The sequence below is a fragment of the Ipomoea nil genome, unplaced genomic scaffold (genome assembly GCF_001879475.1).
Source record: "Ipomoea nil cultivar Tokyo-kokei standard unplaced genomic scaffold, Asagao_1.1 scaffold2779, whole genome shotgun sequence".
Classification (NCBI taxonomy): Eukaryota; Viridiplantae; Streptophyta; class Magnoliopsida; order Solanales; family Convolvulaceae; genus Ipomoea; species Ipomoea nil.
This window is the reverse complement of record NW_017619207.1, coordinates 2,306,339-2,320,323: the sequence shown is the minus strand read 5'-3', so window position 1 is coordinate 2,320,323 and position 13,985 is coordinate 2,306,339. Positions and strand designations below refer to the sequence as shown.

General features: G+C 46.7%; 1 protein-coding gene across 1 annotated transcript; it reads right to left on the bottom strand.

Annotated features, from left to right (window-relative positions):
* Positions 1-12,442: 12,442 nt before the first annotated feature.
* Positions 12,443-12,985, bottom strand: LOC109157291. Its single transcript, XM_019305190.1, has one exon. The coding sequence runs from the start codon at positions 12,983-12,985 to the stop codon at positions 12,443-12,445; it is 543 nt and encodes a 180-aa protein (XP_019160735.1).
* Positions 12,986-13,985: the final 1,000 nt, after the last annotated feature.

Below are 13,985 nucleotides of genomic sequence, written 5' to 3'. Positions count from 1 at the left end.
CGAAAACCATTTTGAAGTAGGAAGATATATACTTAGGAGACACTAGTTTTAAAACCAAGAATAGACTCGACAGATAGGGATAAGCACATTCAACAGTTATAATCAAGCATATAAAGATACTAGCATATATCCTATGGTCACAGATTCACTTCATCTCATTCATATCATCATCCCAATTCGTATCTCATCACACACAAGCACACTTTGGTGGCGCTACAGGACCAATCGCATACCCATACATGAGGGTCAGCGCATATAGCTCTGACACGGCCCCGCATCACCCTGCCTTGTATCGCAATACGAAGGGGTCGATCGCAACCGACCGATGAACCGCAGCTCATCATAATGTTTGATTGCAACCAAACAGTGGACCGCAGCCCAGGAGTAGTCTTCTGACCGCAGTCAGGAATATGAACCGCAGCTCATGTAAAACGTTTTATCGCAACCAAACGGTGGACCGCAGCCCAAAAGTGATCATCTGACCGCAACCAGGAATATGAACCGCAGCTCATGTAAAACGTTTGATCGCAACCAAACGGTGGACCGCAGCCCAAGGGTAAAATTCTGACCGCAGCCAGCTTCGGAACCGCAGCTCAGGAATAACCAATTTGATCGCAACCAAATTGGGGAATCATGCACACATAACACATGGCAAGTACATGCAACCCATATTAACACATTGGGAAAGGGGAGAAAACGTATAATGAAATCTATGCGTGGTCATCCACATACTAGGAATAATCCTAAGGGGTTCATACTTCTTTCACCTAGGCCAACGGGATACCAATTCAACTAGCATGCGATATATAAGACTCATTTATCCTACGAATGGTACCCAAAACATCAAACTAGACTTAGGCACGATAAATGGAGTCCGTTGGGACACCACGAGGGTCGGGGGAACATCAAACGGGGGAGCCGGAGTCCCGAAGTGGACAATTTCCAGCGGGTAGCCGGTGGGTGGTGGACCACCCGCCGACGACCAGTCTCCGGGCAGCGGGTGCCCGGTGGGCAGTCACCTGCCCGTCGGCTGCCCGCTGCCGGCGACGCCCTTTTCGGGCAGCGGGTAGGTGGCGGGTCCCCCTACCCCCACCTACCCCCCACTGACTTTTTACCAAAATAAACGTCCCGGGATCCGTTGTGGAACCCGAAACCATGCTTAGACACTTTTAAACGCAATTGATGACACCACGTAGACAATTAACGGATCAAAAGCAAGAATCATATAGCACATATCCTATCATGACTTCTAAACATAATCAACACCCGAACATGCAAAATTCCCACCCAATTATATCAAGAATAACACAATACGAAATTTCCAATTTTAACCTAGGGCTCTAATCATATTCAAATCAATAAATCATAGTTCATCTTTTAATCATCAAAACATCAGGATTCATCAAGAACATCATGTAATCATCAAGAACCTCTTATCATCATCAAGATCATCAAGAACACACATAAAATCATCATCTCACAATCATCAAGATCATATCATCAATATCATAAACGATCCATCAAGACACAAGTATAGAGAGGAGGTCAAAGAAGATAATTATAGCAAGGAAAATAGGTTTTGTTGAGACATGGGTTACCTCTTAGCCTTAATTAATTTCCTTGGCTATGAAGGGTCTTTCTTTAAGATTCCTTCTTTCTTGATTTCTCCTAGGTGGATTCTTGGAACTTCTTGTGTGGTGAGGGATTATTGTGGTGTGGGTTCTAGGTGCCTCCTATGCCCCCTATTTATATACCTAAGAGTCCCTAATTAGGGTTAGTTCTATTCCTTCTAGAACTAGGGGATTGGGTTTAGGGATAAGGGCCCATGGACTATGGTGGGCCTTTTCTTAATTAATTATTGGAATTTAGTCCTTTCTTTTGGGTAATTGATTAAATGATTAATTGGTTTTAGGGGCCGTAACACGGGGTGTTACACTCTCCCCCCTTACAAGAGGCTTCGTCCCCGAAGCCGGTGCGTTAACCCATTTTTTCGCCCCTGGACATTCCGTATTTTGGCCTCCTGGTTAGGAACGTGGCCCCACGTGTTGTCCTCGCTGGGGTAGACTAGATTTCAAGTGACGTGGTGATTTGGGAAGTTCGGGTCTACCTTGGTTTCCTGCTCCCGAGCTGGATGCCCCGCGAGTGCCCAGGATGGTCTCGATTGTTGCCACCCTCTGATCTAAAGCGCGTGTCGCGTGGATTAGGGACGAGAACCCTTCGTCCATGATTTGGTTTTGCCGGGTGAGCTATGCGAGGATGCGCTCGTTGACAGACTCTTCGTTTTGTCCCCTTGAGTTTCCTCCTGCTCGTGCGGGTGCCGGTGGATTAGGCTCGTCATCCTCTTCTTGTTCCTCGTTTCCCTCTAGTCCCCCACAATCTTGCATTGCCCGTTTAAGCTTTTTGTTGGAGATGTCCAATCGGTCAACCAACTCTCTTCGCTCCTCATCGGGTTTAAGGAAAATCTCCTCGAGGGTGATATACTGTCCTCCCTCGGTGTAGTAGATATCATTGCGATGGAGGTTCTGGGCATTGAAAACCATTCCGCTTGCGGGCTTGACTTCTGTGTGGCTCAGGTCCACTCCCTTCTTCTCCATGATCCAACTCAGGATCATTCCGTAAGGTAGACTAAGCCGGTTACTAGTCTTGCAAAACTCCATGTGTTTTAACATGAGGGCCGGTAGGTTGAACTTGATTTTGTGTTTTAGGAGGTAAGCAAAAGTACACTCCAAACTTCCCACATCTTTGCTCTTGTTATTTGTGGGCAACAGGCTATCAGTTACAATCATGACTAGTATCTTTTGCTCTGCAGTTAGCCATTTCCTGTTTGGCCAAGTGGCCGAGGTGAAGCCTTCTTCCTCTCCAAGTAGGTACCCGAGGTAGTCCTTGTACCCCAGGTTTTGGGTGTCGATCCACCCCTTTCGGTCGTAGTCTGACACACCCGTGGTGGTCAGTTTTAAGAGCTTGGCCAAGCGGCCTTCGAAAAGTATGATTTCCTTGCCTCGGACCTTGGCGGTGATTTCCAATTTATCACCTCGCTTGACGGCCACCAAGTGACGATAGAACTCTTTCACCAATTCGGGGTATGTATCCCCTTTTTATGGTGAGATACGTATCCAAGAGCCCTTGGAAGTTAAGCATGTCGACCAACTCCGGAGAGAATTGGTCGGGTTCGAGAGCTTTACCTCCAATCACGGTGTAGTCGGCGCTGCTCCATTCCGGGGTGCGGGTTCTGAGGGGCTTTTTCAGCATTTTTGGGTGGGTAGTGTTTTCCGATGATCTTCCGGCGAGGGTTCCCGAGGCTCTGGCGTGACTCCGGCGAGCTCCCGGTGGCGTTGCTTTCTCGACGGCGAGCGGGCGGCGGCGCGGCCTGGTTCTGGCGATGGCTCGGCGTGGTGGCGGTGGCCTTGGGCGGAGCCGGGCAGTGGTGAGGCGTGTGGCAGCAGGGTGTGTCCGGGTGGGTGACGGACGATGGTGGCGTCGCAGGTTGCTTCCGGGTGGCGATGGTGGCGTGCGGTGGTGCGTCGCCTGGGTGGCCGGCAGCGACTCGGCTGGTGGCGGCGACGGGCAGTGGTGGTTGCTAGGGTGGCGTTGGGTCGGCGGGGAGGTGAGAGGGTGAGGAAGGGAGAGAGAGAGAGGGTGAGGGAATGTGGAAGAAGAAGAAGGGTTTTTGATTTGGGGATTTTTGTGGGTTTTAGGGATTTGTAGGGGTTTAAGAAGGGAGTGTTCCCTTGTGGTTTTAAGAAACACTCATGGCTTAATGGTTAAGGATTTGGGTTTTTGAGTGGGTGGTCTAGGGTTCAATTCCCATTGGTGACATTAGTCTTCTCCATTGTGTGACCCTTGTTTTTTTCCTTCTTTCGTCTTCTAGTGGTAGAAGACTTGGTTTTTTTTTTTTTGGTCCCCTTTTTGTCGTGTGATGTGCATAAGCTAGTCTTTTTACCTTACGCTAAAATTAATTTTGATTTAGCTCTTTATTTATAATAATTCCGAAGTAGCTAATCTAAGTAAGTAATTTACTACGAGGGTGGTTACAAGAGATTTGCCAGTCATCCTAAACAGAATTCATCTTCTTGGTTTTCTTCTGGTGGGTTTGCGTGGCCCTCGTCTCCTGAGGCCATGTTTCCTTCCTCGTGATTGATTTCGTTCTCGAGTTCGGCCTGGGTGCGGCTTATGACGAACACCTTTCCGGGGGCACCGTAGTTTCCTTGATGATTCGTGCCCCCGTGGGGCGTGATTTCTGGGGTTGAGTGCATTGAAAGGCCTTGTGCCCTTCTTCCCCGCAGTTGAAGCATCGCCAGGGGTTGCCTATGCAATCTCTACCCCTATGGCTTCTGTTGCACTTTGGGCAAGGGAAGCCCCTTGTGTTAGTTTCGTGGTTTCCTAGGGGTGGCCTCTGGCCGACTGGATTGCTTGGTCTTGTGTTGGCGTCGTTCCTCGTTCTTTTCATCGGTGGTGCTCCACCTCCTGTGTTCCTTTTTCGAATCTGTTCCTGAACCCCACGTTGCAGCAATTGGATCCGATAGAGATTTGCGGCACTGGAGTAAGCCTCGTTGAGACCCGCCACAAACCTTTCTATTTTGGTTGCCTCCGTGGGGACCAGTTCTGGTGCGAAGCGTGCTAGCTCGAGGAACCGTTTATGGTATTCCATGACGGTACTCGTTCCTTGTTTCAAGTGGAGGAACTCTTCGTGCATGGATGCCTTGACGTGTGTCGGATAGAATCGTTCTCGTAGTCGTATTTTGAGGTTTTCCCAGTTGAATCCTGGTTCCTGTCTGTAAGTGGGCCCTTCGTGGATCCACCAAAGGTCGGCCTCGTGTCTGAAATAGAATGAGGCTATCTCTACACGACGTTCCTCTGGGCATTCTACCAACCCTAGAATCTTGTCTAAGGTCTGGATCCATTCCTCGAGGATTACGGGATCTTCTTCTCCTGAGAACGTGGGTGGTCGATGATTTGAAACTTGTCGGGCGACTTCCAAGTTCGTGTTTGTTGGAGGTAGTGGGGGTCTGTTGTTGCGGAGAGCTACGTCGCTTAGTGTCTGGGCGACTTGTGTTAGTTGCTGTAGGGTTTGAGTCAGGGGTCGTGTGTGGTGGGTTCCGGGGTCCTTGATTGTCTTCGGTTTGGTGCCATGCTGCTGTTTACTGGGCCAATGTTTATAGTAACGTCGAGTTAGAGTTTTGTACCCTTACCTTGGTGTGATAAGCGCAGGGGAAGTTCTTTTAATTTAAACAAGAGTGAGGGGGAATATGTGATGGTGGTTATGCTCACAATCTCACCACGCGTCTTAAGTCTCCTGAGTCCTATGCACTTAAATACTTCGAGTTTAAGCCTATTGTCCTAAGGTCCTGGTCTAAAGAGTCTTATCCTAGGGTCAAACTTAGGCTCTGATACCAACTGTAACACCCCGAAATTTTAAAGCTTTTGAAACTTATATAATAAAGGTAAATTCTCATTAAATCCCAAAACATAATGTAGTAGAGTACGGGGTGCTATGCCACACCTGAGCTAGAGAACTCAGGTACACAGGCTAACTAACTAATATCCTCAATAATGTGAATACATAAGCATGGCACGCAGGCCGAAAGGGAAACTATCTACTCTACGCTCCAAACCTCTAGCGCGCTCCAGTGTCTACTCCTCTGTGCCTGAAAGCCAAATATATCTGTTCAGCGAGAGATGCTGGTAACCCACTCCAACGCGTTGAAATACATTATATATATATATATATATATATATATATATATATATATATATATATATATATATATATATATATATATATATATATATAGATATACGAAAACCATTTTGAAGCAAGAAGATATATACTTAGGAGACACTAGTTTTAAAACCAAGAATAGACTCGACAGATAGGGATAAACACATTCAACAGTTATAATCAAGCATATAAAGATACTAGCATATATCCTATGGTCACAGATTCACTTCATCTCATTCATATCATCATCCCAATTCGTATCTCATCACACACAAGCACACTTTGGTGGCGCCACAGGACCAATCGCATGCCCATACATGAGGGTCAGCGCATATAGCTCTGAAACGGCCCCGTAGCACCCTGCCTCGTATCGCAATACGAAAGGTTTGATCGCAACCGACCGATGAACCGCAGCTCATCATAATGTTTGATCGCAACCAAACAGTGGACCGCAGCCCAAGAGTAGTCATCTGATCGCAGCCAGGAATATGAATCGCAGCTCATGTAAAACGTTTGATCGCAACCAAACGGTGGACCGCAGCCCAAAAAGTGATCATCTGACCACAGCTAGGAATATGAACCACAACTCATGTAAAACGTTTGATCGCAACCAAACGGTGGATGTAACACCCCGAAATTTTAAAACTTTTGAAACTTATATAATAAAGGTAGAATCTCATTAAATCCCAAAACATGATATAAAAAGTACGGGGTGCTATGTCACACCTGAGCTAGAGAGCTCAGGTGCACAGGCTAACTAACTAATATCCTTAATAATGTAAATTCATAAGTGTGGCACGCAGGCTGAAGAGGAAACTATCTACTTCTACGCTCCAAGATTCTAGCGCGCTCCAGTGTCTACTCCTCCGTGCCTGAAAGCCAAATATATCTGTTCAGTGAGAGATGCTGGTAACCCACTCCAACGCGTTGAAATACAATACATATAGGCATATATATAGATATAAGAAAAACCATTTCGAAGCGTGAAGATATATCCTAAGAGACTCTAGCTTTTAAAACGGGGAATAGACTCGACAGATAGGGATAAGCACAGTCAACAGTCACATAATTCACAAGCACAGGGAACGGACTCGACAGATAGAGATAAGCACAACCAATAGTCATAACCAAGCATATACGGTTTTCTAGCATGTATCCTATGATCACACTTTCACAACATTCGTAATCGTCAAACCATCCATATCTCGTCACATAGCACACTTTGTTGGCGCCACATGACCAATCGCATGCCCATACATGAGGGTCAGCGCATATAGCTCTGACACGGCCCCGCAGCAACCTGCCCCGTATCACAACACGGAGGGGTCGATCGCAACCGACCGATGAACCGAAGCTCATCATAATGTTTGATTGCAACCAAACAGTGGACCGCAGCCCAAGAGTAGTCATCTGACCGCAGCCAGGAATATGAACCGCAACTCATGTAAAACATTTGATCGCAACCAAACAGTGGGCCGCAGCCCGAGAGTGTAAATCTGACCGCAGCCAGCTTCTGAACCGCAGCTCAGGAATAACCAATTTGATCGCAACCAAATTGGGGTATCATGCACACGTAACACATAGCAAACACATGCAACCTACATTAACACATTGGGAAAGGGGAGAAAATGTATAACGAAACCAACGCGTGGTCATCCACATACTAGGAATAATCCTAAGGGGTTCATACTTCTTCCACCTAGGCCAACGGGATACCAATTCAACTAGCATGCGATATATAAGACTCATTTATCCTATGAACGGTACCCGAAACATCAAACTAGACTTAGGCACGATAAACAGAGTCCGTTGGGACACCACGGGGGTCGGGGGAACATCAAACGGGGAAGCCGGGATCCCAAAGTGGGATAATTTCCAGCGGGTAGCCGGTGGGTGGTGGACCACCCGCCGGCGACGAATTTTCGGGCAGCGGGTGCCCGGCGGGCAGTCGCCTGCCCGCCGGCTGCCCGCTGCCGGCGACGTCCCTCCTGGCCGTGGGTAGGTGGCGGGTCCCCTATCCCCACCTAACCCCCCACTGACTCTTTTTCACAAAATAACGCCCCGGGAACCTTTGTGGAACCCGAAACCATGCTTAGACACTTTAAAATGCAATTGATGGCAACACGTAGATAATTAACGGATCAAAAGCGAGAAACATACGGCACATATCCTATCATGCTTTCTAAACATAATTAACACCCCAACATGCGAATTCCCACCCAATACATTAAGAATAACATCATACGAGTTTCACGTTACATCCTAGGGCTCTAATCACAATTAAATCATCAAGGACGTAATTCATCTTTTAACACTAAGAAACAATACGATTTATCAAGAATCTCACACAATCATTAGGAATCTAGGTTTATCAAGAATATCACCCAATCATCAAGAATCTCTTTCCATCATCAAGATTATCAAGATTACCCAAGAAAGCATAACATCAATTATTAAGATCACACCATCAATATCATAAACGAATTATCAATACACAAGAATGTAGAGGGATGCCTAGAGGGAGATCATAGCTAAGAAAATAGGTTTTGTTGAGACATGGGTTACCTCTTAGCCTTAATTAATTTCCTTGGCTATGAAGGATCTTTCTCTAAGTCTTTCTTCTTTCTTGATTTCTCCTAGGGGAATTCTTGGAGCTCCTTGTGTGGTGAGAGATTATTGTGGTGGGGGTTCTAGGTGCCTCTTATGTCCCCTATTTATATACCTAGGAGTCCTAATTAGGATCTAAATCCTATAGGCTTGCTAATTCTATTCCTTTTAGGGCTAGGGGTTAGGTTTTAGAGGTGCGGGCCCACGGACTATGGTGGGCCATTTCCAAATTAATTATTGTAATTTAATTCTTTCTTTGGATAATTGGTTAAATGATTAATTGGTTTTAGGGGTCGTAACACGGGGTGTTACAGTGGACCGTAGCCCAAGGGTGTAATTCTGACCGCAGCCAGCTTCTGAACCGCAGCTCAGGAATAACCAATTTGATCGCAACCAAATTGGGGAATCATGCACACATAACACATGGCAAGTACATGCAACCCATATTAACACATTGGGAAAGGGGAGAAAACGTATAATGAAACCTATGCGTGGTCATCCACATACTAGGAATAATCCTAAGGGGTTCATACTTCTTTCACCTAGGCCAACGGGATACCAATTCAACTAGCATGCGATATATAAAACTCATTTTACGAACGGTACCCGAAACATCAAACTAGACTTAGGCACTATAAACGGAGTCCGTTGGGACACCACGAGGGTCGGGGGAACATCAAACGGGGGAGCTGGAGTCCCGAAGTGGACAATTTCCAGCGGGTAGTCGGTGGGTGGTGGACCACCCGCCGGCGACTAGTCTCCGTGCAGCGGGTGCCCGGCGGGCAGTCGCCTGCCCGCTGCCGGCGACGCCCTTTTCGGGCAGCGGGTAGGTGGCGGGTCCCCCTCGCTCCACTGACTTTTTACCAAAATAAACGTCCCGGGATCCGTTGTGGAACCCGAAACCATGCTTAGACACTTTTTAACGCAATTGATGACACCACGTAGACAATTAACGGATCAAAAGCAAGAATCATATAACACATATCCTATCATGACTTCTAAACATAATCAACACCCGAACATGCGAAATTCCCACCCAATTATATCAAGAATAACACAATACGAAATTTCCAATTTTAACCTAGGGCTCTAATCATATTCAAATCAATAAATCATAGTTCATCTTTTAATCATCAAAACATCAGGATTCATCAAGAACATCATGTAATCATCAAGAACCTCTTATCATCATCAAGATCATCAAGAACACACATAAAATCATCTCACAATCATCAAGATCATATCATCAATATCATAAACGATCCATCAAGACACAAGTATAGAGAGGATGTCAATGAAGATAATTATAGCAAGGAAAATAGGGTTTGTTGAGACATGGGTTACCTCTTAGCCTTAATTAATTTCCTTGGCTATGAAGGGTCTTTCTATAAGATTCATTCTTTCTTGATTTCTCTTAGGGGGATTCTTGGAACTTCTTGTGTGGTGAGGGATTATTGTGGTGTGGGTTCTAGGTGCCTCCTATGCCCCCTATTTATATACCTAAGAGTCCCTAATTAGGGTTAGTTCTATTCCTTCTAGAACTAGGGGATTGGGCTTAGGGATTAGGGCCCATGGACTATGGTGGGCCTTTTCTTAATTAATTATTAGAATTTAGTCCTTTCTTTTGGGTAATTGATTAAATGATTAATTGGTTTTAGGGGCTGTAACACGGGGTGTTACAAGCCTTCTGCGCCGATGGGTGTTGCCCCTGTTGTGCCTCCTCCTGGATTCGAGCCATTGCTGAGTGCGGGCGGAGGAGGAGAGAACCCTTTGGATCCTGGTTTCCTTACTTCATGTGCCGACCTTCAGGAACTCGTTGGCGTTTCCTTTGGGGAGTTGGATGGTGTAGACCCAGGCGAAGCTGAGCAGGGGGATGCCTCAGCTTATGCTTCCGTTCCTTAGGGTACATGTGACCTGCTTCTGGTGGTTGTGGTGACTTCGACATTCTTGCTTTGTTACTTTTGCTCATACGCCGGGTAGTTGATGATTTGGTCCTTTTATTTTGTGTTTTTGTCTGTACACCGGATGGTTGGTGCCTTAGTCGCTCTATTTTGTCTGTATACCGGATAGTTGGTGCCTTAGTCGCTCTATTTTGTCTGTACACTGGATAGTTGGTGCCTTGGTCGCTCTATTTTGTTTATTTTGCATGTACACCAGATAGTTGGTGCCTTGGTCGCTCTGTTCTGTATATGTTGATTTTAGTTTTAACTCATCAACTTTTTGGCCACCCTGCTCAACTTCCGAGAGCATCTCCCGTTCTTTATCAGTATGTTGTTCCACCAATGGCTATTGAGAACGTCTCTCGTTCTCTGTCAGTATGTCCATCCACCAGTGGCTATTGAGAACGTCTCCCGTTCTCTGCCAGTATGCCCATCCACCAGTGGCTATTGAGAACGTCTCCCGTTCTCTGCCAGTATGCCAATTCATCAAAAAACTTTTGAGAACGTCTCCCGTTCTCTGTTATTATGCCATTCCACTAATGGCTTTGGAGAACGTCTCCCGTTCTCTGTTATTATGCCATTCCACCAATGGCTTTTGAGAACGACTCCCGTTCTCTGCCAGTATACCGTTCCACCAATAGCTATTGAGAATGTCTCCCGTTCTCTGTCAGTGTGCCCATTCACCAGTGGCTATTGAGAACGTCTCCCGTTCTCTGCCAGTATGCCTATCCACCGGTGGCTATTGAGAACGTCTCCCGTTCTCTGTCAGTATGTACTCTATTTGATTGCTTTCTACTGACGCTGTTTAATACTCTAATGACTTCTAGACTCGGCCCTATGTCCTATGACGCCCTGATTATTCTCCTAGAGCCTCTAGATACTACATTAAACCCTTCACCCTTAACTCCCCATTATTAGATTCTCCACCACCTGATATTGTAGGGCTCTTTATCACGGTAGCCCCATTCATTTTGTTTCACTGTGATCTGATTATTGCTTCATGCGTGACCTTGTTGTATATTTGTCCACCGAGCATTGGGTGGACCGCCGATTTGTGGTAAGATGAATTGGCTATTGATTTGTCAAAATGACCAGTTGGGGTGACTAGCCGGAGTGATCGACCGTAAGAATTCTGGGGAGGTTCAGGTTGGTTTGAATAGGGTGTGAGTTTGTTAGCCCCTTGTGGGGCTAACTACGACCTAGCGTCTTTGAGATGTTGTAATGTGTTATGTTTTGCGAATCATGAGATGTGTAATCCAAAATAAAGATATTTTATTACGAAACTGATAAAGGTAAGTAGTACATAAAGATATTTGTTATGAAATTTTCATGCGGGCTACTGGTAAAACCTCTTGAGGCGATTTGAATTCCAAATACGCTCGATCAGCTTGCCTTCCATAGTTTCCAACTTGTAGGTGCCTGGTCTGATGATTGCCGAGACTCTGTAGGGGCCCTCCCAGTTCTTGGCTATTTTCCCGCCTTGATTTGGTAGGGCGGCTTGTCTATCTCTGAGTACTAGGTCCCCTATGTCAAAATACCTAGGCTTTACGCGCGCATCGTGGTATCTTTTCACAGCTCGTTGATATTCTGTCATTCGGTGCTGAGCTGCGTCTCTCCGCTCTTCGAGGAAATTCTTTTCTAGTTGCAGTAGCTGCTCATTGGCCTGATCCTCATATTGTTGCACCCTATTCGTGGGGCATAGGACCTCGATAGGGACCTTGGTCTCGAACCCATACGTGAGGCTGAACGGGGTTTCCCCGGTTGCCCGTCGCGGTGTGGTTCGATGAGCCCACAGGATGTGGTTGAGTTGGTCCACCCATGCACCACCTTCTTCTTCTATTCGTTTCTTTAGTCCATCCATGATTGTTCTGTTCGCGTTTTCTACTTGCCCGTTTGCCTGGGGGTAAGCCACCGATACCTTGGTGTGCTTGATAGAATAATTTTCACAGAATTCTACGAAGTCCTTGCAATCGAACTGTCAGCCATTATTAGTGATGAGATGCTCAGGGAGGCCAAAACGGCAGATCGCTTTCCTCCACAGGAATTTGCGACACTGGTATTCGGTGATGGTTACCAATGGTTCGGCTTCGATCCACTTAGTGAAGTAGTCAATGGCGACTATGCAGAACTTGTGGCGCCCTGGCGCTTGGGGTAGCGGTCCCAGGAGGTCTACACCTCACTTAGCGAAGGGTATGGTTGTGGTGACCGGTGTGTAGAAGGTGGCAGGTCGGTTTTGCTTTTCTGCAAACTTTTGACAAGTATGGCAACTTTGAATCATTTGGATGCAATCTTGTATCATGCTGGGCCAGTAATATCCTTGGACCAGTAATTTTCTGGCCAGGGTGTTCGCTCCCTGGTGAGCTGCACATATCCCGCTGTGGGCTTCCTCGATTACTTGCTTGGCTTCGCTTGGTGGGAGGCATTTTAGTAGGGGTCCTCCGAAGGATCTTATGTACAGCTGGTTGTCCACCAATTGGTAGGCTGGGGCCCTTCGCTTGACTTTTGCGGCCTGTACAGGATCAGACGGAAGTTCTGCTTTCGTGATGTATCTGGTTAGGTCTCCTATCCAACTATCCAGGGATTGGATGCCTACTGGGGCTACCATTGCGATCAAGAGGGATTCTGTACTGGGCGCGTGGATGACCTCTCTCTTGCATATGTGTGCTAAGTGTCCTGGGGTACCTCCCAGGGAGATCTTCGAGAGTAGGTCAGCTTCCATGTTTTCCGTGCGGGGCACGTGTTATATTTCATAAGCGTCTAATTTTCCCAGCAATCCTTCAGTAACATCCTTATACATCCTCAAGTTTTCCCCTCTGGTCTCGAAGGTGCCTTTGATTTGTCCTACAACGAGTCGTGAGTCTGTTCGAATGCGAAGGTTACGTGCTCCAAGGGCGGTCGAAAGCCGTATGCCTCCGATCACTGCTTCATATTCTGCCTCATTGTTCGATGCTTGGAACTGGTATTCTAGGGCATAGTATACTTTGAACCCTTCTGGTGAGGTTAGCATGATTCCCCCTCCACAGTGTTTGGTGTTGGCTGCTCCGTCTGCACTCATTTCCCACCATGTATTCTGGCTGAAATCACTTGTTCTCCCCCTTTGGTCTCTTGCTGTACATTCCACGATGAAATCGGCCAGGGCCTGTGCCTTGATGGAGGGTTGGGGTTTGTACTCAATCCCATATTGGGTCAACTCCATAGCCCATTTCACCATTCGGCCGGAGGAAGTGGGGCTCCTCAGGATGTCGACGAGTGGTTGGTCTGTGAGTACCTCTACGGGGTGGGCTTGGAAGTATGGGACTAACTTCTGTACTGTGGTGATCAGGGAGTAGACCATCTTCTCTAGGGCGTATATCGGGTTTCTGCCCCTCTTAGTAATTTGCTGATATAATATATTGGATGCTGTAGCTTCTCTTCTTCCCGCACTAAAACGGAGTTCACTGCCTGCTCTGATACCGCCACGTAAAGGTATAAGGATTCACCTTCTTTGGGTTTGGCTAGTAGGGGTGGGGATAATAGATATTTCTTTAACTCCTCGAACGATGCTTGACATTCAGGGGTCCATTCGAACCCCTCTCTTCTTTTGATCACTTCGAAGAACGATAGAGAGCGCTCTGCTGATTTGGAGAGGAAACGGCTAAGGGCTGCCAGTCGTCCCGTTAGTTTTTGGATTTCCAGTAGGTTGGTGGGCGGTTGCATATCCAGTATGACTTTTATTTTCT

Bases quoted from the DNA above. Each gene is read 5' to 3' on its own strand.
- LOC109157291 (XM_019305190.1), bottom strand. From the start codon at position 12,985: ATGGAAGCTGACCTACTCTCGAAGATCTCCCTGGGAGGTACCCCAGGA.